This window comes from Barbus barbus (genome assembly GCF_936440315.1).
Source record: "Barbus barbus genome assembly, chromosome: 43".
In the NCBI taxonomy this organism is placed as follows: Eukaryota; Metazoa; Chordata; class Actinopteri; order Cypriniformes; family Cyprinidae; genus Barbus; species Barbus barbus.
The window spans coordinates 3,484,862-3,512,429 of record NC_136721.1 but is presented as its reverse complement, the minus strand read 5'-3'; the positions used below and the strand labels follow the sequence as shown (position 1 = coordinate 3,512,429).

The 27,568-nt window shown below is 36.4% G+C and overlaps 1 protein-coding gene across 2 annotated transcripts in view; it reads left to right on the top strand.

The window, feature by feature from the left end:
* The first annotated feature begins 9,138 nt into the window (after positions 1 to 9,138).
* LOC306862550 (glucocorticoid receptor-like) overlaps positions 9,139 to 27,568 on the top strand; it is a 67,915-nt gene continuing 49,485 nt past the window's right edge. Inside the window, exons 1-2 of one of the 2 annotated variants that reach the window (XM_079405411.1) lie at positions 9,139 to 9,951; positions 10,902 to 11,947. In XM_079405411.1, coding sequence (XP_079261537.1) covers positions 10,911 to 11,947 — 1,037 coding nt within the window. In that variant the 5' untranslated portion in view covers positions 9,139 to 9,951; positions 10,902 to 10,910. Of the gene's footprint in view, positions 9,952 to 10,818; positions 11,948 to 27,568 lie in introns of those variants that run through there. The other variant, XM_079405412.1, reaches the window with a different exon arrangement.

Here is a 27,568-nt window from a genome sequence, read left to right as displayed (position 1 = left end):
TAGTTTGTTGGAAAAGGTGTGCTGATGCTACTTTGACAAAACACTCCTCTATCTGAAGCTGAAGTCAAGCAAGGACATCTGAGAAGCCTAAAGTTCTCCTAGTGTCTCGTAGATTTTCCTGAAGATTTAGTTTGCACCAGAAACCTTGAGACCATTGTGGATTTATTGGAATGTTATGCTGTCCTCAGTATTTTATGGTCAATGTCGAAGGCTCCAATTCACAATGATTAAGCTTTTTTTTCACTTTCTGAAGACAAACAAAAGCATTTGAAACAGGAAATACAAAGAGTGATCCTGAAATGCATTTGCTCATACTAGTTTTGTTTGTTTGTTTGCATTGTGTGAAATTAAAAAGGCCGTGAATTTTGCAGCTGTTTGTATGTTTCCGGGTTTGTACTTCAGAACTGCTAATGTCTTTAAAATGACAATTTTACTGTTGAATTCGAATCGAGGTTGTAAATTATGTAAAAACCATTTCTGAAAATGCTCTAATTATCCCAAAGTTTATTCTTTAACATTATATATTTATTTTGATATTAATTCATTATTATTACATGTTACAAAGTGTTTCAAAAACATTTCGAACATTTGTGGTACTGTAGACCTATAAATCTTTTGATTGATTTGATTTTTTGAAAATACTGAATTTAGTCTAAATCAGCTCTACTGATTGAGCTGCAGGAAGGCTACATTCAACAAATCCAATTTACAATTTACAGTGCATTTACAGTGCAGGGCATAAATAAATAAATAAATCTAGTCATATACTTCCGGGTGGAAATACTGCATTAGTGGAGCAGCTGCCATTGAGATGAATGAAAATGCTAACAGATAGCTCTCTCCAGCTAGACCACCCTGAGGATGTTAAATCTTAGTCTCTTTTTTTTTTTTAAACAGAACATGTCAATATTTTGTTTTCGAAGGGTTATGTCTTGTTTGTGCATAAATCACTCCAGCGCTCCACCCGTATGTCTGTTTGTTGACGTTGTGTGTCTGTTGATGATGAGCCTTTAACTGTGTGCCTACCTCTTCCTCCTCCCACCCTCCCCGGCTGAGTCATATCTGCATGCACTCATAAACAGTCTCCCTCCCACATTCAGACATGCTATCAACTGGCAAAAACTCACAAGCTCCCTGAATACATAATACAAATGTCAAGCTGACTCCATCGAATGAACTGTTAGGGTCAGTATCCAGAAGAGCAGCATGTTCTGATCTTGAGTTGAGACCTGAAATGTGGATTTAAATGTGATTTAAGGTTGTATTTAAATTACATTGATTCAATGCTTGAACCCTATACTGTGTGAAGGACTCTTTTTGGGGGGCAAATTTTTTAATTTAATGATCAGATTTATGCAAAATTACAACTGCAATTGATAGTTTTCATGTGATGTCACACCCTTATAGGAACGCCCACCTGGCGGGCAAAACAAAGCTTTGCTCCACTGACCGCCAGTTATTTTTACGCAGATTGCATCAAGTAATAATGTAGTAAAACGCAGATATTAAAAGGTGAGATTCAGTAAACACCTGATTGATGTACAGGCAAGAAGATGAAGCCAGAATATAAATGCAGTATGCAAAGTTTCACATTAAATGGCTTCCCATAGAAAACCATTAGAAGGAAAACACTGAGCCATTAAGCAGATTGCGTTCATAGTCCGGCCTCACCTGCCTGCCTATGTAAACTATGCACTGTTAATATGGTGAATACTGAATTTGATCTTGTAATATTACCGTTTTAAATATATTATGGCACTGAATTGTTTTTGCAATGTTTTGTCGCACTGATTATGATTGAAATATGATGCTTAATATGGATTGCAAATGGCCAAACTTGCATTTTTTCAGAAATAACTTTGTTTTATTCTTTTGAGAGGTGATCTAAATATTTGTGGCTGGGAAACACAGCTCGTGCAGCAGCTCTATGGATGTTTTGTCCTTCAGGTCTTCGAGCTGGTCATGTGACTGAAAGCTATGAACACAATGAATACACATGTTCTGTGCTTGCAATGTTGGGATTACAATTCATGCTAATATTTTTGGGACATATGATATAACTGTGAATAAAATGCCTTCAAAATGTAATTATTTTGTCAGAATCTTCAATTAATATAAACAAAACGGCTTATTAATATTTGAAAAGCTTTTGTCCAGTAGTTTAAAAAAAATGGCATAAAGGACTCCAGATCCTCTCCACTATGTATGAAGATCTCTAAAAATATTAGATCATTTGACATTTTAATGAAATTGGGGTTAGTTTAATATTTTAGAAAAATCATCAGAATTAAAACGATTCATCTACATCTCGGATGGCTTGAGGGCGAGTACATTTTCTGTAAATTTTCATTATTGGGTGAACTATTCCTTTAAAGGGGTAGTTCAACTAAAAACAAACCTTCTGTCACCATTTACTCACCCTTAAGTTGTTACAAACCTGCATGAGTTTCATTCTGCTGAGCATTAAAAGAAAAATACTATGGAAGTCAATGGGGACCGGAAAATGTTTGGTTACCCACATTCTTCAAAATAGCTTCTTTAGTGTTCAGCAGAAGAAAGAAATTTACACTGGTTTAGACTAGGCCTTCATGTTGCCAATAAACTGCAAGTGTGCTGTTCTCCGCACTGTCTGGAAGCTTGGTTGGGCCGCTGCCTCTTCTGGCATAGTTTGCTTTTAATAAATTAGAGAATGCACCATTGTGCGTTGCTACAAGGTTCTCTCATTTCTGATACTGGGACAAATGCTAATGGCATTTAGGGCTGTGCAAGCAAAAAAAGAACAAGATCTCTGTGCACCTTAAAATGCTGCTACCAACACATCGATACGTTTCTGATCTTTAAACATCGAGTTTGTGGTTACAGCACTTTGTTGAGGTCCAGAACATATCAGTTGTGGTTTTGTGTATTGATTTTACATACCGTAACAGGATGACCAGTTTTTTACATGTTTGTTTTTGATACAGATTTGTTAGTAATATTATTTTCCTGAGACTGCCTATGACTTTGATTATTTTTATTTTGTATATATCTCAATTATGAATCAGAAAGAACCTGTTTTAGCAATGCTAATTAGTTAATTAATTCATGCATTTATTTATTTTCTCACATTCTCATAATCTAGGGCTGGCGTTTTCCAGTATTGCAACATTAGCCGTTTTCATTCACACAGGAATGTTTTTGTATGGCAGCTTACCAGATTCTTACACATTCTTGCAAAACTCCAGATATTCTTAAGGCAGAAGTTCAGTTTCAAAACTCGAGCAAACATATGTACTGTCAACCTGTGCATATACACTGTTTGCATTTGGAACTATGTATTTGGACACTCGTGTAAGTCTTGTGACATGCACTTTGCTTGAGAGCATTCTCATTTCTCTTAGCCATCTTTGTTTCTCAATCGGCACACCACTAAATAAGGTCTATATCAGAGCAAAAACCAAGCCATGGGGCATTCTCAAGGCACTGTGTTGTTGACATTACATTTTAGAATGATTAAATAATTACATTGCATTGATATGTTTAATAAATAATTAGAATAGAAATTAAGTAAAAATCATTTGTATTGCTGAATGGAGAAGACATGAAAAGAGAAAACTCACACATAAAGCGTGCTATGTTTGTTTTAACAGAGATTCAATTACCAGTGACCCATCCATTGATGTCTGCCATCTAATTATCTTGAAAAAGAAACAGCACTGACGACACTGGTGACACAGATAACAAAGACTGTGCCGTGATAATCTATCTCACTTACTAAAAGCTACATGAATTTGGAAGATGCCAGCATGGACTGGTTAGGTGACATGCCATGAACCAAACTACACAAGATAATACAAGTTAAGCCGCATTGTTTCAGATCACCACTTGCTCTCCAATGCAAAAATCATCATCCTGATGCCAAAAAAAGAGAGCTGTTGGCTTCAAATACACATTTTCTCTTATACATTCTCATACATTTGAACCTTTTTTATAAATAGATATATGTATATATATGATATCCTGTGAGTTCCTTCATTCCTGTATTGATCTGCTCATTAAAGTGTGTTGTTTTGCACCACTATTGTGCTTGCAAAACACATTTGTGAGTCGACCGGATTCATTTATCTGAAGACATAAACACCGCCTGGGGGCTTTACATCATCACTATACATGCAGGAGCACATCCATTTTAATTGCACAATTACGTAAAAGCACAGCCAAATAAGTCTTCATGTAGTGTTAATCTTACTAATCAATTTGTCCGAGGTCTTTTCATCTGGCCTACTCTCTCACAGATACTTAAAATACAGTTTCTCTCAAAATACAGCAGCACATACAACGGATGACAGGACATGCAGCATGTTGCGTTTAATGACAGGTTCTCAACAGAGGCTAACCAGGCGGATAGCTTGATTATTTGGGTCATTGGAGTTCTTGACATTTTTTGGGAACGCCTCCCTGTCAAGTAGATCATATTCATGCTTAACAGCTGCTGCTGGAGAGAGCCTGCTAGATGAGCCAAAGCAAAAAGCCCCACATGGTTCCAAATAGTGATGCATTTTTTAACACCACACTCTATCTTGTGTTTTTATAAGGCAGTGATGGAAAGCAAGCGACTGTGGGCCTACATCTCCTCCGGGGCTCCTACTTAGTTTTTATTTCTTCCTGGTAGTGCAAGATTTCCTTTTAACTCATTGGAAAAAATGGCAACCACCTCATTATTAAAACTGCTGAGAAAACACTTGCACTAGTGCTTCATGAGCAAGTCAACAATGCACGGAGGGTAAAATGACTGCGAGGTAAAGGAAATCATGGCTCATCGCTATAGTAAGCCAGGACTTGTTGCTCCAGTGAAATGAGCACAGGAAAGCTGTTAATCAAGCGTTTTGAACATTTGAAGAGATTTAAACATCCAAAATAAACAACAATGGTGTGTCTAAATTAAGCTGACAAGATGTCAAAAATTAACACAGATATTTATAGTTTAGTGGTCGGTCAACATACCAAATGGACAGTGCCCCGAAGTTGTGATCCACCTTTTAGTGAATTTTCTAATTAAGAATTTCTTTCCTTCTTTTAACAAATCATGGTCATTTTGTAGCCTACTAATCATCATTTTCTTGTTAATTAAATCAAAATGAGGGAATGAATGAACTTGGTTAACTTAAACGAGGGAATGTAGCCTAATCTACATTTATAGTCACAATTTAACTAAAACAAAGGAATTCATTAATAAAACTTTCTGCAATAGCGACAGTATTTCAGCTACAAATCACAGTTTAAAAGTAGCCTAGCTGGGTCTGAAGACATTAACGTAGTTATTACATTGAAAGCTTAAAGGGATAGTTCATCCAAAAATTTAAATTCTGTCATTAATTACTCACTCTCATGTCTTTCCAAACCCGTAAGACCATTGTTCATCTTCAGAACACAAGTTACGATATTTTTGATGAAATCCAAGAGCTTTCTGACACATGCATACGTCATGGTACTGTCGTGAACACGTTGAATTCGGACATGTAAAAGTAGAAATTGTTGAATAAAGTCATTATTTTTGTTTTCTTGGTGCGCAAAAAGTATTCTCGTATAGCTTCATATAATTAAGCTTGAACCAATTTTGTCACATGGACTATTTTATCAATGTCCTTACTACCTTTCTGGGCCTTGAACGAGTCGGTTGCTTTGTTGTCTGTGCAGGGTCAGAAAGCTTTCAGATTTCATCAAAAATATCTTAATTTGTGTTCCGAAGATGAATGAAGGTCTTACGGGTTTGGAACGACATGAGAGTGAGTAATTAATGACAGAATTTTGGTAAGTAAAGTTTTATTATAAAAAACATTTTTTTTAATAATTTTAATTTGGGGTTGTTTTTCATATATTTAAAAATTCTGGGCGATCATTGGTAGTCAAATTTAGTTGCAGTTTTGCTTGTTTCAGTATAAAAATCATAAATATACTGTTTATACATCACTCCTCGCCCTCATCAATCTGGTCCAAAAACACCTTTCTCGAGGTCGTTTCCTGTCAATCTCTCCCCTTGGTAGCATCCTCAAACAAATGATCAGGCAGAACAGAAATTCCAAGATACTGGCCATTTCCTCAGGACATGCTGCCATCTCCACCAGAACAGCTGGATCCGTTTTACCCACTGGCCCCAGGATTCCCTCTGTAAACCTGCCACTTGATTGATCCTTATCCAGTGCACACTCAGCTTCCAAACACTTTCCATGGTCTGGAGAACCATCAGATGAACCTGCCATCAATAGGTTCCTGGAGAGCGAAAGATATCCAGCTTTGACTGCCCTGGAAAATGTTACGCCCCAGATGCAGTGGCTCATTCCCCATATTTAAACAAGTTAACCTCATTCACTTATCGACTCCAACTGCCACCTCATTATATAAATGCACCCACTTTTCACGTCTCTCATTTGTCTACTTCCAGAGTCTGGTGAGGTTGGTGATACTCCTCTGCCTCTGCTCTTTGAGAATAGCCAAGCAGGACATCCCGGGGTTATCTTGAGTTCCTCATCAGCTGAGAGGTGTACACCCCAGAAGAGAGATCTTGAGAAAACATCCTGGACCAAACCCTGCTTGCCATCTTCCATGCCAACCTTTCAACCACCCAGATGGATGGGTCATCAGATGTCCTTGGACTCCATCAGACATTCCCTCTACTTTCACTGTTCTTTCAATCTCACATTTACAGGTCTAACAAAGGACTATCACTGACCTCTACTGCAGTGTTACTCACCTCATATGGTTGATTACTCTTTGTCTTCCATTGTGGATTATTCCAGCCTTCATCGTCTTCCTTCCATTGTGGATTGCTCCCCATTGACTGCCATTCTCCCAGGCACCATTTCCATATGGCTATGATCTACAGTAATTACTGTTTTTTTAATAACAAATATCTTTAATACAAGCAAATGATCAATTCAGGGACCCCCTCAACGATATCAGTTTCAGTTTTTTTCCCCAATACCTTTACATAATAAAAAAAAGAGAAATAGTTTTCCTTCTAAGAATTTCATCATTTTAATTCAGCTTTTAAAATTGATTTATTATGATATTGCCCTCACATTTTTTCACTTTATGCTTGTAATAAAGTTGGAAGAGTCTGGAACTGCATGAAGGTGTGTTAATATTATCATTTTTGGGTGAACTATTCCGGAGACATCTGGAAAATATCTTTCTTTCTACAGCACTCTATCAATCCTCTACCGAAGACCACTTTACAGTTATTGAATAGCACCCTGCCCAAATCTAACAAAACCTGCAGAATTTTTAAAGTGGCATGTTTTTTAATCATGACCCCTGACTAGTTGTTAGAGATAGAGGGAAGGGTGTTGGTGGATCAATAATGACCACACAATCTCACACAACAACCTGGAGGCTCTGTGTTCCCTGTTGCTACTTTACAGAGTCAAAGAACAGTGTGATTTCTTCTAGTTGGCCCCTGGAGATGGTTTGTATGCTTTCTCTCCACTGGCATAATTAAACATCCACATGCCCACGCCACACCCGTCACCCCATAATGAACTTGTTTGGATGGGGGAGTGAATCTGCCTTGTTTCGCTCTCCCTAACAGCTTAGATCACCTTCCCATCTTCTCTACCTCAGACTCTGCCATCTTTACCCCATGCAGCATTACACCTTTTATATTGGAGTATGCGCATCTGTCAGTGCTGGAAGATGTCAGGAAAGACTTACATGGCAAAAACAAACTATTCTATGGTAACCTGTACCTTTGTCTCATCAGATATAGTCAATATATGAAATAATAGGAGGACGCATTATTAACCAAGAGACAGTAAGACATTCTAGTGTAAGTAAATATGAAATTTTCATACTGCCATACTGATTTTACTAATGCTGCAGTACATATTATGGATTTTATGAACAATATGCATATGTTCAACTAACCTAACACAGTATACAATAAGCACACACAGCACAGAATACTGTTCTATCACAATGCAATGCTCTCAACTTGACCCTCCAGTTCCTGTATGATGGGGGAATTGAAAGTAAATAAATATGCAATGGTTCAGTCATCGCACCGGAAATGAAGGGGCAAAGTGAGAACATTGTGGGATGCATTATCCATGCTTTATGCTCGGCTGTGAACTGCTTATTTTGACAACTATACAGTAGATCATCTGCATACAGGAAATGTGATTCCAGCGCACACTATACATAGCATATGCTACAGAAATAGTATGGTAGCATGTCTTTCTAAGCTTTTGAGCAAACACCTGCAGCTACAGCCACTGCGTTTTTTTGTTTTTGTTTTTATCAATTTGTTGATTTATTTAATGCACTAATATTTTAAACTCATATTAAGCTTTTATCTCACCATTTGATCTTTTATCATATAACACTTGAATAAAAATATAAAATACAAATTTACTGATTGGGTAGGCTATAATTAAGCAAAATGGGCTTATTGGCAATAAAATGGAGAAAATGCTTTTTATTTTTATTTTGTTGTTGACATCAAAGGCTATGCATCCAGTAATCTCCACAATAATTTGACACAAATGAATCTGTAATCTTGTTAATAAGGGTAATATTTAATACAAAATAAAATGTTTATTGAGTATATTAGGTTAGTAAATCACACTGCTGCTGTTTTAGGTATTTACAATTGTTTATACAAATTTATTTCAGCCTGTTATTGTAATAGCTTTGCATTGTCCAATATTTTTAGGACACTTAGTAGGCTAATTCTGGTAGGCTGTCACTAAAACAAATCCAGTTTTGAAATGCTTTTATTTGCTATACCTCCTCAGCAACCTGGGGAATTTACATAAACTGTAGCTCAATGTTTTTATACACGAGTTATGTATTTAAACTTTTGCACACGCACATTTACTGAACTTAATAGTTTATTATAGCCTCTAAACATATCCAGTATGCACTGTTAACAGTTTGAAACGCTAGTGTGGATATATGGATATTAATCTGACCCCTTGTGCGCATGTCGCTCTCTTTACTCAGTCTAAAGTCTCTAATTTATCTTTATTGAGCAGAATTAGCGGACATGGTGCAAGTTGTTACTCGTTTTATCCTCAGCTAGAATAACCGTATTCTTCCTCCACTGGCTTTTATTTGGGTTTTATCCTATGAATGTGCCCTTTGCCCCTTTATTTACGGACTGAACTGCGCCATTCTGAATGCCTCTTTCTTGCAGTCTTCAGCTCTCCGTGGACTCGGGTGTTCCCCGCATACATCTCTGCCTTGAGATATTTGTATACAGTGTTTCTTCAGTTCGCTGCGAGGCGCATACAAAAGTTGCGTTATGATGCAGGAAAGTTGCAGCGCTCGCGTTAGCTATGTGCATTAGCTAGATGCGCACGAGCCGTCTTATCGTACTCTAAAGTACAAAAACGGGTTATTTTCGCTGTTGACAGACTGTATACGGTGTCGTCGGTTTGAAATGACTCCGAGGGAATGACACGAGCGAGTATTGACCGTCTCTGTTTCGACCGAAGCGGGATTTGTATTTTCGGTGACACTTTTGACATTAGCGTCTCCGTCAGTTCGTTTGTGGATCTCGCGCGGGGTTTATCCCTCTTTTATTGTGTTTTGCATTCGCATGGCTGAAGGGTAACTTGTACTGAGTTTCTGTCGGAGGGGCGTTTACCGTGTTGAAGCTAGCAGAAGCTTTTTGACGGGTAGATCACGGGCTGTCGGGAGTTTGACAAGCAGCTTATGTAATGCTGGCGATACTCCGCTCGACCGCAGAAGACGAACAAACAGCGCGCGGTTAAGTTTATTTCGTGACACGACTTCGATGCGTCGTCGTTACGGCTGTTTTTGCGACTGGCTGCTGTTGAAACACTGTGTCGTCTGCTAAAATCTATTGACCATGCGGGAAGTTCAATGACAAACTATCGCGGGCACCATCTAAACCCTCAAACAGCTTTGGACTTGTATAGAAATGTATTTTTCGCCATAAATCTTGTAAAGGTAAGTCATTTGCTTTCCGTGCATTTTTGCAACTGCATACCATCTGCACGTTTTTCTTTACTTTTTTAAACTAGTATATACCTTGACGTTTCTAATGGTAACCCATATAGCTGCTGCTGTAGCTTTAAATTATGTTTCAAAGCTGCCTTAAAATTTTGCGTCATTTGGACACTCCATGGCATTTGAGGTCTAAACCACGTCCTCAGACTTGTTTTCGGTTCTCGTTAAGTCGTTTGGCTGATATTCACGTTCTGTTTGACATTTGTGTAGGTTTAACGAGCTTTAGTGTATATTAAGCGGTTTGTCAGACTGAAGTTCATTGTGGACGCAGTAGCTGAACTCGACCGACAGGTGGCAGCACTCGGTGCAACGACTAATGCATTTGGAGGATTTGTACGAGTTTTAATGTCTCTACGCGCCTCAAGCCCTCATTATCTGAGCAAACAATCGCCTCATCAAGCTCCATTTTGTGGGATGAGTTGCAGTAGTTTTTATAAAACGACAGAATTTATTAGTAATGCAGACTAGCGATTCAAATAAGTTGACAGAATAAAAAACAAATGCTCGTGCAAGGGTTATCTTGAATGGTTGTTTGGCTGAAAAGTTTTCGACATCTGCAAGACCCATTCATTATATCACCCCAAGAGAGCTTTCGTGTGGGCATGTGTATAGAAATGTAGCTTCATGCCATATTATTTAATTCCATTAGGAGCTGAGAGGAACTCCTGGTGGGAAGTTCTGTCCAGACAAAGTCTGAATCTGTAATATTTTCACCAGAAAATTATGTTGGAGGCCTTGGTGCAAATTGTGTTTTACTTTTAATTTAGTATTTGTTTACACCTGTCTTATTTAAACCTGAGTGTAATGTAAATATTCTATTCCAGTTTGTATATAGCAATGTCATTTCTTAACTAAATTTCATGTTAAATATGTTTCTGCCTATACTACAGGACTGAGAAATGGATCGTGGATTAAAGCGCAGCAGTAACAATGCTGAGAATTTAACTTTCGGGGAATGTATCGAGAGAGGCCTCGTGCCTGATATTGGTGTCAGTGTGTCTGCTTTAAACACGTCAAAAGATTTCTCGAATGGACTGAGCGGTAGTGACGCTCAAAGAAACCTCTCTATGGCAGACCCATCCTTAATGGGACGTGACGCACAAGAACCAGATGTTAAGGAATTTAAACCTTTCAGAATGCAGCACCAGCAAAAGATAAAAGAGCCCCTCAACGTTGGGGAGAACTTTTCGCTGTTGGATGAGAGCATCGCAGACTTAAATCGTGGTTCTGGCATCCAGGCCTCTGATACTTTTACAATGAAAATGGAGGAGTTTTCCCCCATGGAGAAAGATAGACTGGACTTTCCATCCTACGGCCATCCGGGTAAGGAAATGGACGGTAACGAGAGAGCGATTGGAGACAACACCATTGATATCCTTCAGGATCTGGACTTACCTGACTCCCTATCTGACCTGAATGAGTTTTACGTTGCCGACGAGGCTGCCTTTCTCTCCTCACTGGCAGTGGATGATGCCTTGCTGGGAGAGAGCAACTTGCTGAAGGATACCAGCCCTGTTGTCACTGGCAACAGTGCAGCCTGTGCTAATGTGAACGGCACGGGGAAACGGCAGCAGATGGTGGAAGCCAGTGTCAACATGCCGGTCATAAAGACAGAGAAAGACCCAGACTTTATCCAGCTGTGTACACCAGGTGTCATCAAACAGGAGAATGAGAGGCGGAGCTACTGTCAGATGTCAGGGATGGGTGGGCCGCACGGTGGGCCCACCGCTTTGGGAGATATGGGCGGACAGGGATACCACTTTGGAGCCAACGCCACCTCAGCTGTGAATTTACCAGATCAGAAACCTCCTTTTGGCCTGTTTCCTTCTCTACCCACTCTAAGTGACGGCTGGGTTCGAGGAAATGGATATGGAGATCCGTCTGGGATGCAGAGAGCCAATGAGACAGTACTTCCGTCCACCTATCCGTACAGCAGGTAGGAATGACTTTAAAAAAAAGTTTGATGATGATCATGAAGGATGAAATTGATAAATAGTGAATAATTTGCTCTAAAATGAAAGGAGGCTGAAGTAGTGCACTTTACTTTGCATATTTGGGACAAAACTTAAGGGAATATTAAAATCATGATTTTCAGACCTGAAAAAGTAAAGGAAATGAATGCAATATTTTCTGAAGGAAATTCAAATTTAAAATTCATGCTGAGTTGTGAAATATTTCATCAGCTGATGAAATTGTGGCCGTTATGGGAAATCTTTCCCCATAAGGGGCATATCGGCAAAATGCAATCGTGCACGATTTCCATGCATGAAAAGAAATACTATTTTAAACATTTTTGAAGATTTTATAGTGAAAATACACCTTGTACACTGTAAAAAATGTTTCAAAAATTTTTCAACTTAAAATAATTAGTTACCCCCGCTGACTTAAAATTTTTAGTTTAGTCAACTTGAAATTTTAAGTTGCTTAATGTTAATTTAAGTGACAACTTGAATATTTTAGTTGACTAAACTAAAAATTTTAAGGCAGCGGGGGTAACAAATAATTTTAAGTTGAAACAGTTTTTACAGTGTAGTTACTCTCAGCTCTAAAATATTTCACAGGTTGTCATTTTTGTGAGAATAACCTTGACATAATGATCCTCATCCAGTCAAGTCAGGGACTCCTGATGGCAATGTGGAGTGGATTCTGTATTCCAGACCCATTAGTGCTGTAGTATTTTTTGAAAATCTGACCATGAAAACTTCTCATAACTGCATTATGCTTGATGTAGCTGTTGTTTGCAGCTTTAATTAGTTTTAACAGAGCGTGTGCTGATCCGCTTGTTCTCCCAGGAGCCCATGTTTGCTGATCTGTATTGGTGCTTTGCCTGTCCAAAGCAAACACATGGGCCTGATGGAGCTCCCTTCGGCCCTGAACGGCACACATGCATTTCTCTCTGAGTCTGGTTTCAGGAGGCTCTAAGCATCAATAACAGCATCGACCACTGTTGCTGTTGCTGATGCGATATTGTTTTTCGGTGAGTGTGGAAAGGACTAGAAGCTATGAGTCATTATGACTCAAAATTCCCTGAGTACTGGAAATAATATAAAGTGTGTCCATGGTCCTGACTCTTGACCAATATTAATTTGCTGGTTGGGTTTTGTGATGAAATGAATGGATGGTGTTTTCAACCTTCTAGACTGATTTATGAGTTTATACGCTCTTGGAGATCCTGAAAGATGTGGACTTTTAATGACCTCGCAGTTATGCTTTTGTGCATGTTTCTGATTTGTACGTGTCACAGTAAAGTGTGAAATTGTGACTGATTTGTTATTTGATGTTTTGTTATAGTTTTCCTTTCCATCTTGATCCGCCGTGCCAGTCTCGTTTGCGCAAGAGAAACCTTTAAACCTTTTCCTGATGGCTGAATGTTAATCTGGCGGTCTACTCAGAAAGCCAAGTTAAAGATATTTAGGTCAACATGTTTCTCGCGCTAAACCAACTTGGACGGTTTAGTGCTGTGTTAGGGGAAACTTATCAGTCATAGTCACCTGAAATTTCACCTAACTCATTTTTGTCTTAGTTATTTTTACAGAGTTTACATTGGAGCACTGTATTAATATTCCTCAAACATTCTGGTTATTATTTTTAAAAACCTTTTACACTGCAGTGCAGTCAGTTCAGATTCAAACTTTATTTTGAAGTCTTAGGTTGTCTTAGGTCAATTTTTGCTTGTTTTTTTTATTCCACCAGTTGTGTACTGAAATATTGGTCATCTTTCTTGCATCTTTAGCCATTTATAGCTCACTTTACACTGCAAGTTTTATGCACAGTAACGGAAAACAAGACGTGTTGACTGTCATAACAGCAAAATGACTCTAATCTGGAATATAATTTACACAGAGCTAAAACCTAAAATTTTAAATGTAAAAACTATAATATTCTTTCAGTGCCTAAGCCCTAGTATTTTGTTCAGGAAATGCTAAATCTATTTATATTACATTTTATTTATATATATATATATATATATATATATATGTGTGTGTGTGTTTAGATGTCATTCATTTAATTAAAAAAATAATAATTATTTAATTATTAATTATCTTAATTTGTAGATCCTGCAGAAATATTCGATATCCTTTTGTCCAGTTTGCTTCAAAGGATTTATCACTCATGCAGGCTCTTTTTTTTCCCTAAAGGTCAGGAATGTGATCTCCTGCAGAAAAGTGATGATAAATCAAACATTCCATAAATTCTCATTCACATTTACATGTAACAGTTCCAAAATTAATAGTTTTTCTTTTTCACTATGTAACTACGTTTTTTTTTTTTTTTTTTGTACGTAAATTGCTTAAAGGCCCCTATTGCTTGTACATTTTTTTTTCTCTGATTTTGGCATATTTCCTATTGATACGACCAGCAATGTTTAAAAAAAAAAAAAAAAAAAGGCCAGAAATAGCTTTTAATTTTCCTTCCCTGAGTGAAGGAAAATAAATATATATATATATATATATATATATATATATTTATTAGTGCTGTCAAACGATTAATCGCATCCAAAATAAAAGTTTTTGTTTACATAACATATGTGTGTACTAGGGGTGCTCCGATTGATCGAGTACCGATCATTATCGGCCGATAATATCTTTGGGATGTTTGATCGGCAGTCTCGAAAAAGGCTGATAAAAAGGCAGATCTCAAAAAATCGATCTCTAGCTAGCATGCCATGAGAGGTTTGGCATGTCATGCAGCGCTGCACTGTCTCAGTCTCTGTCTGGTGTGGGTGAAATAATTAGTTCGGCACATGGTTGCACTGCAGCAGTGCAGAGATCTTTTCCGCACCGAGTCTATCTTTGCTGTACTGCACGCACTGAATTAAAGTGACAGCGCATTGTTTGCGATAAATATAAACATGGATTGAAACGAAAATGTAGCAATTACACTATAAATGCATATAATAAAGTCTACTGTGTTTCAGGGTCATCACATGTGGCTTTTTTGGCTAGGTTTAAAGGAAAAGAGCATTTTTAGATAAACAAGGCAATAATAGATGGCATTCCTGGAGGTATGGAAAGCAAAATTCTTTATATACCGCAAGATTGCTTGTTATAAAGATTTAAATGCAAAAGAAACTCCAGTAGATCTGACTGTTTCTGCCAGTCATAAGTTAATTTAGAAAGTTTGTGATAACATAAGACAAGTAGTTTAAATGTTTTGCCACTTGCTTGAACAACTTAATATATAAATCTAAAAGTAGCTTAAATGCAAAAGTAAAAAGCATTGAATAACGTGTGTCTTATATTTACTGCATTTAAACACGTCTATAAAGATTGTATTACTGAAAAAAAAAGAATCACAATGAAAAGCATTTTCAGTAACAATGTTTGGATTTGAAATCAAAATAATAGTTTGTGGTAAACAGATGGATCAGTAGTGGACTCCTGTGTGAAATCAGGCTTGTGCTGTGTGTAAGCTTTTCTGCAACAATTGTAAAAACAAAAATGCACTGGATGATCAAACATTTAGGTGAGATAAATGCATATTTTTGAAAAATGTCAAAAAAATGTCCCCCTCCACCACTCAAATTAAAAAATCCTCTCTCACAAAAGTCACCTAAAAGCGGAATTCCCCCCCATTTTCAAAAATGAAATTCAGGCACAGAATAAATGTCTAAAAATTCTGATTGGAGTATCACTATAAATAATTCTACATGATAAAAAGATGGCTTTAAAAAGATCGGTATCGGTGATCGGATCGGCAGATACTGCTTTCTGTGATCGGCCTCAAAAATCCTGATCGGAGCACCCCTAGTGTGTACTGTGTATATTTATTATGTCTATATAAATACACACATGTATATATTTAAGAAAAAATATGTTGTTTATATATTAAATATGTTTATCTGAAATATAAATAATATAAATATATACATGTAAATAATAATAAATATATATATATATATATATATATATACTGTATGTGTGTGTATTTATGTATACATAATATACACAGTACACACACATTCGTTATGTAAGCAAGATCTTTTATTTTGGATGCGATTAATCGTTTGACAGCACTAAATCAAAATATTGAGAAAAAATATATCAAAATTATATTAGAATTATCAAATTAATTATACTTATCAAAATATTGCCTTTAAAGTTGTCCAAATGAAGTTCTTAGCAATGCATATTACTTACCAAAAATGAAGTTTTGATATATTTACGGTGAGAAATTTACTAAATATCTTCATGGAACATGATCTTTACTTGTCCTAATGATTTTTGGCATTAAAGAAAAATCGATAATGTTGACCCATGCAGTGTATTTTTGGCTATTGCTACAAATATACCCCAATATTATTATTATTAATTATTATTATTTGGTTTATTTCTAATGGAAGAGAACGACTGTACATTTTAGGGTTGTAAAATTACAATTTACAATATTACAATATTACAATAAAACATAAATTTGACCACTGTGCTTGCACACTATAAGTAAAATAAAATGTCTTAAGACCTTAAACTGACCTGCTTTTTAAATGCAAAAATATATTCTGTTTTTCTGTTTGAACAGACCCTTAACAGTGCAGTATGGTACTTTGATTTCTGGAGCACTGAAGTCAGATTTGCTCGCAGATTCACTGACGGTGTTTGTGTTTATTGAAGTGTTTTTCTCATACATGTATGATTTGACATAATAAAAACTGGCTTGAGAGCCTACATGCACTTTTGTACAAATTTTGCATTACACTGTGACTGAATGCTGTTTTGCTTAGAATTGTTGAAATGCACTTTTCTTAACAGACACTCTTGCTATTTAATTTCTGTGAATGAAAAAAATAATGCAGTGCTTGATTTAGTATATATTTACTGATTGCACTGTCATGTGGACCTTAGAGACAAACCAGTTGCTTTTCTCCTGCTAAATTCAAAAACAAGTGCTAAATAACGTTAGTCATATTTAAGTAAAAAAAAATAATAATTTTTAGTTTTTCAAACTTTTGTCAGCTATAGTATTTTTAATAAAATAAACTTTTAAAATGAATTAGCAAATGGCTTCAAAGCTAACAAAAGTCTTTAATAATAGTAATTTATTAATTGAATATTTTTGAAACATCTCAGCATTAGAAATTAGTACAGAAGTCCTTTAATGTGCATAATCAGTACAGGTAGAAAACGAGTTATTTTGAAAACTAATTTAGAAAAATAAGCACCAGTGAGTAATGTTAGACTTAGATTAGTTAACTATGGCTGTTTCCTAAATCACACCTTTGATAATCTTTAATGCCAGCATCTCATATCTCGAGTTTGTTTCAACTTGTTTTGTGATCTGAGAATTTCCAGCAGCTGGCCTTAATTCCAGAAGCTCTCTCATACTGCAACCGAAATAAATATCTTGTCCATACCGGTCCTTTCTGCTCTCTTTCCTGTGGGCAACTTACCGGTGTGTTTGTTGCTTTAGTTCATTTCAACAGTGCAGGAACACAGTGGTCTCTGACTGTATTTAATTTGGATGTTAATTCAGTCCAGTTGGAAGAGTTCTCTGCAAAGGTCAAGGAGAGTCTAAGTCTATAGCTGTAGGAAATCTAATTAATAAATATTTAGAAAGGATTTAAATATATGGTATAAATATATGGAAATGATTTTTCCATATCTGATAATAATTCATTGAGAAGGATAGTTGACCCTATAGACCCTTTTTCTGTTAGTAAACATTGTGACGTTTTTCTGTGGGCGGAGCTTAGCTGGAGGCAAAAAGATTCCCCTGACCCCTTCACTAACGCTAGCTATGAAGTTTGTTAGCTTGTTTTTTTAACAATAACTGGAGAAATTCCGATTTAACCTGCATATGTACGGTCACTCACTTTCCGGGATCGCGATTGTTATTTGAAAAGATTGGCCAGATTGGCCGACCCCCCCCCCCCCCCCCACACACACACGCTTTTACTCAAAGCATGGACGATCTGACAGGATTACCTCCAGTTGAGTGACTCACATCTGAACTGTATAGTATAGACAAACTCACCGTGTCTATCTAGTCATGAAGATGTGTATATATTTCAATTTCAGCAGGTAACTATTTTTACAGCTACGTTATTATTCCAGCCACAATGAATCACAACCATGTATACAATTACAAATGATTAAGCATATAAATCGTCAGTTTGTTGTTTCGCATGCACACAGACATTATTTCAAACACAAGATAGTAGTAAGATGCATAAGAAATATTTAAACTAGCCCATAACAACAAAAGATAATACTTTATTGAACCTTTTCTGATAAAAAAAACATGAGATGCAGAAAAAACGCCATAAAGTCTCGAGACATGGTTTTTAAAAGTTGAACTTACATTAATTTTACATGGCTTTCTAAACATGCTGCTATCTTGTGCGAGACGCGAGTGCAGTGGTGATAGATGTCCCTATAGAAAATGCAATAATAATCGTTCTGTGTGAGCAGCTTGGTTATAGTTTTGAGGTAAACAACATCATCTCCGCATTGATGTTCTGTTTTTCCACTATATTTTGAATGAGCAGCGGCGCATCCTGTGGGTTCAACTGGATAGACTAAAAAAAAGCATTAAAATGTAACGACACCTACATCATCATCGCATCGTGTGCCACATATAAGGCTGCCTGACGCACATCTAAAATTCGAATGCAGCGTTTTTGCATTCGAAAGTGGTTTTTTATTTTCAATTTGATGAATATTTGAAATTAAATTTTTTTACTGTAAATGAGTGTATACATTTTTTTTTTGAGTGTTGATTGTCATATAGTATAGCAATTAAATGTAATAATTCAGGCTCTGTTGATAATTTTAACCTAGAATAGGGGTATAACACTACACGTATTTATACCGAAAATTTCGATATGATTCTTTTGGTTCGGTACGCATGTGTACCAAACAAATCATTCAATTTTTGAACAATAAATGCCGTTTTGACGCTCTTTGATGTGGTGTAACGTATCGCTGTATAAATGCCTCAGTTCTGAAGGCAGAGTGGAGTGTGATCATCTCTTCGTCTATATTACTACCGTATTGACCCAAATATAAGACAATGTTTTTTCTTGGAACTACATCTGAAAAAACGCGGTCATCTTATATTCAGGGTCTTGACTTTGACATGTCAATAATACACCCACAACAATAGGTGGCGCCAAATACACATAAAACGAGTGTGCCATGAAATACGTAATGTGTGTTATAATAATGTTAGAAGATCGCGAGTGAAAACAAAAGAAAAACAAAAGCTTACAGCGGCATGAGTCGTGACTGTCATGTTAGCCTGATAGGAACAAACGTCCTCTGTAAGTTATTTTAAAATGTAAGACAGTACCCAGATTTTAAGGCTACAATAAGGTTTCACTTCTACTGATAATGAAATTTAGCTAGGCTATGAGATGGATAGCCTAATTGTTATATAATTCAGAAGGACTACCTGTTTATTTTTATGGTTTATCAAAAAAGTGTATATTTTAAATGTGATGGTTGGTACATTTTACCAGTATTTACCATACATTCAAAACAAATATAAAAATAGGAAAAAAATATGCAATATGAACATAATTTAAGAAAAACATGTTTTTCTTAATAAAACACAAGATTTGGTTTTCAAAAAGCCTTTTCCAAAAGGTGTATCTTGAAAAAGGGGGGTTGTCTTAAAATCAGGGTTGTCTTATATTCGGGTCAATACAGAAGTTTTAACGCAACATAAACATGAATGAACATCAACCCCTCACGTAATCGCTCAATTAGTGTTTCAACCGCGGAAAGACGTCATTAAAACAGCTTGTAAACAAATTGTCACGCAGCGTTTCATTGACCTCAGGCAAGTCATCAGTGTCTACAGCTTGTTATTTGCTAGAGAAATTAAGTCTAGAGAATAAAATGGGAGAATGTCTCCTATATAGTTTGCAGCATTATTTTTTTTTCCTAAAGGAAAATTAATATTTCCAAATGAATCAATATTTATGCCAATTGTGTAATACAGAATACCATGCAACTTTGATATTTTCTGAGACTGTGATTGCACCATGAAAATCTCATACTTTTGCAACTCTGTGCAGGAAATAGAATTTATAGGTTTTCAATGACACGAGGGAGTGTAAGTAATGGTAGAATGTATTTTTTTGTAAACTAAATACACATACGGTCACCGTGATTTTGCCAAGTAAGACATGTTCCTGGATCAACTTTTTTTTTTGATCCTGGATCAACATTACTGTCCAAAAATATAGACTTAAAGGTGCAGTAGGTGATTGTCTTGAGAAACCTTTTTTGTTATGCTGGTTGAAAGTCTCTTTACATCCCGATAGAAATCATTAAGTTAAGTGGTCTAAATGTATTTATATATTCTGTGGAAGGCGTAGAACCAAGAAATGTTCGTCCAATCAAAACACTCATTCCGAGCATTTTAATTGGCTTTCCTACCTGCCTGTCAACATATGTATTTGCATACCTCTGCGCAGCCTGTTTGCGCAGACAGGATACGTCATCAGCACGATCACGTACAATCCTCGCGCCCCCTGCTCTGCATATTTTGCATATCTCACTAAGGGAACGCACCCTTTTCAGATAACCAGCTCGTTAGAAGTGAGCTACGTGCATGAACTGTGTTCCGACTGACGCAGCATCTTCACACACAGACAAAACTTACTATAGAAGTGTGGCATAATACACCTGTGTAAATAAATACTATTTAAATTTACATCTTGAACACTTTAATGCCCTTTGTATGAAACATATATGCTCGCTTTGAACTGGAATCATGGCGGAATATCCGGCGATGTCCACTTTGCAGGGCACTTACGGTTGAATAGAAGAAAAGTCACATGTGATAAGAGATTCAAATGATTCATATGGGTTGGGCGAGGACTGGAATCGGGAACCGCTGATGTTGCCTATTGTAGTAATGTTGCCTCTGGTATTCTGTTCTGTGAGTGTATATGCGTTCAGGGGGCGTGGCTTTGGACGGCGATTGCAGGGAGGGTGGGACGTTCGCTTTCAGTGTTATCAGGCTAAAGTTAGCATTTTCCAAGATCTCCTACTGCACCTTTAACCCAATCCCTACCTGTAATTTATTCCTAAAATCAGTGGGAAATGATAGCTGATTAACAAGGGTGTAGAAGCACCTAACCCTGATCGTAAGCCTAAAACAGATCTTTTCTGTAAAGCTATCCCTCAATTCTGATTGGTTGATTGGAATATTGTTCCAGGATAAACAAGGATGTTGATCCAGGAACATGTTGTACTTGGTGAAATCACATTCACCATACACATACAGTAGTACAATAGCAGTCATTTTTTTTCTTTTTTCTAGTCAGACATTAATGAAAATGATAATAATGGAGTTTCCACTTCAAATTCTGTTCTTCAATTATTGATTGTATAACATCTACAGTATGTGTGATCGCATGTAGAGCTTGTTTCTGCTGTTAAATGACTGTCAGTTGTAAGTGTCTGGCTGTGTTGAGTCACGTGACGCAACAATTTCAGTTCTAGAGGGTGCGGTCATACTCTTGAGCCCTTCAATGCAACCCATGGGAAAAGCCATTATGTGCATATAATGTGCCAATATTTGATAGTTTTACTAATTACAAATAGGTCAGATCTAGTGTCTTTTGCTCTATTACATTTAGAATCATTATTTGATTTTCTCTTTTTTGCATGCTGCAAAATGTTTTAATATTTGTTAATATTTATATAGTATGTGTGTCTCTCATTATTTATCAGAGCTCAAAGGATTATAATGATATAATCTGGTCCTATAATCCAGTGTATAAGAGGTTGGCCTGTGTGGAAAGCAGATATCTCCACAAACTGAAGCAGAGTATTTCTGATTGAAAACAAGACTCGTTGCACTGAACGCTGCCCCAGTTTGGACTGGAGTCAGGCAAATGGTTGCATAAAAGTGAATAATTGGTGTTTCTTCTAAAGTTTTGGCTTCACACCTTCAAACACACTCTTACGTTTCTCCTGCAGTTGAACTAATCGTAAGATAACTGTGAAATTATTTGCAAGGGAAAGTACAGAACTGATTTTCATGGTAATTTTCCAGCAATGTTCTCCATTGACAGTAGTGCTGATTATTATTGTTGTTATTTATAACTTTTTTTCTTTGCTGTTGCATAGAAACTGTGTGGAGAGAACACAATAAATGATGGGGAAATAAGATCAGAAAATGTCAGAAAAGCCAGATTCAAACTCACAGGGCTGCACGAGCACCACAACTCACTTTGTCTAACCACTAAGCCAAGACTCTGTATATATAAGTTTAACTGCTCAGGGGAAAAAATGACTCATTATTCATTCATTTCTGACATATTTTACTGTCTGAAAAAACAGTATACAGTTTAAACTATTTGTGTTAAATTCTGGTGTTTTATTTATTTATTTTTTTATATACCGTAATGTTTTTCCCCCCCACATATAATAATAATAATACATGCTTAACACATTATTTTAATTTAAAAGGAGTTGACTGCTTGATATTATTTTAAAATATCGTTGTGTGAGTCTGATTTCTGTCTGCTGTTCTTGATACGCTACTGGCTGTCTGCCCTCATCATTTGTAATCTGGCGTTGGTTCTTAGATCACCGGCCATCTGGATAAAATGTCTATATTTTTAGTGTATTATTTGCTTTCTCCTTTTAAAGTGTTAAAGGAAGAAACATTAGCTTCAGTGTTTGTCGTAATGATGCATGTCCTGTTTGAAGCTGAATAGTGCTGCAAATTTGTACATGACCCTGTGGTAATAGGGGTTAAAACACAACAGATGTGGGGCAAAAGTTTTCTGCAAAGCGTATCAGCAGGAACGGATTGTTCAATGCACAGCGCTTTTCTAAAAAAAAACTATTGTACAGTAGAAAATGACAAAGGGAAATAGTACAGTTTTCTGAACAGTGGAATGTGGGTCATAGTGTTGCCACCAGCAAACACGCATCCGTTTTTGACTGCCTGCCTGACTCTGTTTATGCAATGCTGTACTTATTCAGCAAGAACAGGGGCATCAGTAGTCCCATGCATATTGCTTGCACATAAACATCTGCAATTGCAATTGTGCAGTCTATGACCCATCTAAAACAAAGTGAACCAATCTCTTCACCCAGAAATTAAAATGAAGTGAAACAGGACTGGGGCTGAAATAAATGACAGATTTTAAGAATACATACACGTGTACAAAAGTTTGGGATGAGTAAGTTTTTAGTTTTATTTGTCTCATGCTCATCAAGGCTGCATTTATTTGATCAAAAAACAAAACTAAAACTGTGAAATATTATTGCAATTTAAAATAATTGTTTTCTGTTTTAATATACATTAAAACATCATTTGCATAGCATTTGCATTTGCAAAAAAAAAAAAAAAAAATGCATAGCTGAATCTTCAGCATCATTACACCAGTCTTCAATGTCATGATCCTTCAGAAATCATTCTAATATGCTGATTTATTATCAGTGTTAGAAACAGTTGTGCTGCTTAATGCTTTTGGAACCTGTAATACTTTTTCAGGATTCTTTGAATAAAAGTTAAAAAGAACAGCATTTATTTGAAATAGTAAAGCCTTTATATTGTTAGAAAATAAATTAATTCAAAAGTTTAAAGAAGTCAATGTACCATCCTTGGTGAATCAAAATATTAATTTCCTTCAAAAAACAGACTTTTGAACAATAGTGTTACAAAATATTTCTATTTTATATAAAATTCTGACTTTTGGAAAATTTGCTTAATCGTAGTGGCCATTTAATTTTTTATATTATGCAAATGAATAGCCAAGATATTCATCTAAAATTCAACACTCATTTTTCACGAAAGAGACAGTCACGTGGGTTTTTATTGAAGATGATCGCAAATGTTGAATTCTCATTTTGTGGGTGAACTGTTCCTTTAAGACCTCGGTTCTTGTTCTGCTCTTCAAGTGGGAGTCATTGGCCTGATTTCCTGGCTCCAGCAGAAGCATATGCCCTCCCCTCAATATCACTGGAGGAGGAGTCGAGCTGTACTGTAAGTGGGCCTGGAGCCAGCTGGACTAAAGTTGCAACTTCGCCCTCAAGCTTGCTGAATTCCTCCCCTCTCTCTGTTTGTTTTGAGTTTTCTAGGAGCTTAGGTTGGATTTGCTCTTGGGTGCTGAGTTATTACAGTCTGCAGAAGGCAGTACCTGAGTCCTCTGGGCATCTCATCGGCTCTTCAGCGCTTTTCACTGCAAATTCAGTGTTTTTTCAGCTGTTCACACATTGAATTGTGGCTGATTGCTATATACACAAGCTGTGGTTTTTACCAGATTTAAACCCAGCCTAAAGATGAGTGCTTAGACAGATGTCCTTTGCTCTGAGGAAATGTACAGCAGGATACGGCTATGCTAGAGAAAACCTTTTCTTGCAGAGGAAGGAAGGATAATATTATTTGGACTGGATTACCTTGGCTAAGATCAAACTCTTAAGAGGTTAATTTAACAAATGAAACTTTGAATTTCTTGCTGGAAAAAAATGGTAATAATAATAATAACACAAAATGCTGCCTTATATAATCAAAATGACAAATAAAAATCTTTCTAACAAACTTGATATTGGAGGCATGGCATACTATAGTAATGGGCATGGATAATGGCTTCAAAACGAATAACGAATTTATCCGAATAACAGAAAAAATATTCGGCAGACACAATCACATGTTTTCTGGAACAGCACTACATTAGTGAGGGCTGCGTTTGTTATGATTTGTGCAATAATAATGGCTAGTACTGCTTTGATAGCGTTTGACACCGTTTCATACAGATATCATGGTAATCATTGCGTTTGTCTAACGAATGTGGTCTCCTTAGCAATAAACTAAATACAAATACAACTAAAATATCCTAAAAACGGTCCTAACTTCAAACGTTTTCGAAATCCAACTGTAAAAATGCATTACATTAGCCCTTTTCGTAAATGGCATTACATTTAATTATACAAGACGAAGAAAAGCGATGTTTGATCAAGGCTTTTGGAGGGTCCAAATGATTTGTTGTGCTCTGTTGATAAAAAACAAACAAGAAACTCGTAAATGATCACAGACTCCTGCAAAACATGATATAATTTACTTAAAGTTCAAGCGAGCTTTATTGTCATTCTGCTGCGAGTAGGCTACTGAACACTTTCTTTCCATTTCTATTTTTTTTTTCTACTAGTGCTCTTATTTAAGATTGTGGATGCTTGTCTCTTGTCAAATTTGTACACAAAGTTTCACTGGAAAATAAGAAGAATAAAGTTATTTTTCTTTTTTGATAAAGTTTTAAATAGAAGATATTTACAAAGTTATGATTTTAATAAAAAAGAATACTTTCTTTAGTTATACAAGGCGTATTTGTTAAATGAAAATTATGAATTGAACAGATTTGCATTTAAAATGGTATTTTCATGTAATTTGACGAACTTTCGGATTAAGCCACGCCCACTTCTGGATCTATCCGATTACAGAGACAGATACAAATAATGGCTCCGCTGCACATCCCTAGTCAATAGAACACAATACATTATAATCAGTGATGCTGTCTACACTGGATTCGGTGCGGCACGACAAATCCCTGACAGTAAACTGATGCCTCGTTTTATTTATGACGTGCTGACACAAAGTTAAAAATGATTTTTAACGGTCACCTTGCCGCATCCAGTGTAAACAGACTTTAGCTGTTGCGGTGCGTTAAATGTTAAATGGGCGAGCACTTCATATCTCAAGAGCCGTTTCCAGTTGCTATTTGCGAGAAGAGGCCAGCAAAGGCCCGCTTGCTTGGTGGTGGAATAATGAGGCAAGATACCTGGCCACGGTTGCTTAAAGGGGTCATATGATGCGATTTCAAAGAGATCACTCCTTTCTCTTTGGAGTGTTACCAGCAGTTTGTGCATAGATAAGATCCCTGAAGTTGCAAAGACTTTAGTCTCAAAACTAGAGATATTTTTTATAAAAGTTAAGACTCTGCCACGCCCTCCTACAACGGCTCATTAAAACACGCCCCCACATGTCTACGTCACGGTGTGGGAAGATTTGCAAAACACCGCCCAAAAGTATACGCAATGAAAGAAGGCGGAACTATTATTCTTGCTTTTGAAAGTGAAAGTACATCGCGTCGGGACACGACATACCAACATGGTAAGGGGCGTAACATTTCCGTCACACGCTTGAGTTATTCAAGACTCAACACATTGGATAGCTGACCAATCAGAGCATGCCTCGCTTCTCAGAACGATGAGCTTTGTAAAAAATCTACGCGTTTCAGAAAGGCATAGAGGAGCAACAATAATGTACAGTATTTGGAATATTATGTGTTTTTTAAACGTTAAACCGCATAAACACATTGCATTACATCAAATACTCAAAATAATGTTCTTTTTAGCAATGTCATATGACCCCTTTAAAATGCATTTGTGCAAGCATACCCTCTGAACGCGTGTTCTGTGCAGCTGGAAACATCGTAAGACCAATGAGGTCCTCCCCTAAACCAGACAATATCAACATGTTTGTTTTTCTGTCAAAGAATTTTAAACCTAACATTATATAAAAGCCAAGGTAGGCTTAAGCATGTGTTTACATTCTAATTGTTATCAGGCCAACGCAGATTTTCCAGCATGTGATTGAAGTTGTTACGAATTATTTAGGCTACTTATTTAACTGTATTATTTCTTTGATAGCCTAGTGTTTTAGAGGCTGCGTGTTGTCATGCTCACTGATGGCTAAAATAAACACATAAGTTTGTTAATAGATGTTTGAGCCACGCCCACATTTATTTATTTATATGCGTGTGTGTGTGTGTATAAAAGATTGGGAAAAGTTTGGAATAGCTTCTGAATACAGTGGAAATAGAATTGAGGGTTTTCAAAAAATGATAACAGACTTTCACTGAATTTAAGTAAAACAAAGTTTATGATATTCAGTAATCGACAAAGTGAAACTAACAATTAATAATGAGGAAATAGAGTGTACGAAAATAAATTTTTGGGTGTTATAATTGATCATAAATTATGTTGGAAATCACATATTAATCATGTAAAAACAAAAATGTCTAAATCCATTGTAATGTTAAATAGAATAAAACATATTTTGAATGAAAAAACGTTATATATATTAGGGCTGGGTAAAAAATATCGATTCTCCAATTTTAATCGATCTTCAGTTTAACGCAACGATATCTTAGATTCTTAATGCGCGTGCTTCATGTAAGAGGATATGAATATTCACCTCTCGTCCTGAAGGTGTCTTTCGAATTGCTCCACTAAAAAAAACAACTGTGTGCACCCTATTATTAATGTAGATGTGTATTTCAGTAATAAACTTAAGTAGGAGAGTTTCAGTTACCAGCATTTATATCAAAATATGGATCCCATGTCTGCAAAACTAACATTTTAAATGAAATATTGATAGCTAATCGATATCAAATCGAATCGAAACTATAAAAATAAGAATCGAATCGCAGAATTGGTCACAATACCCAGCCCTAATATACAGTATATCGTACTGTGCGCTCATAGTTCCATACATTACTTATTGTGTGGAGGTGTGGGGTCACACATATAAAACCAACTTAAATTCAATATATAGGTTACAAAAGAAAGCTATTAGGATTGTTAAAAAGGTT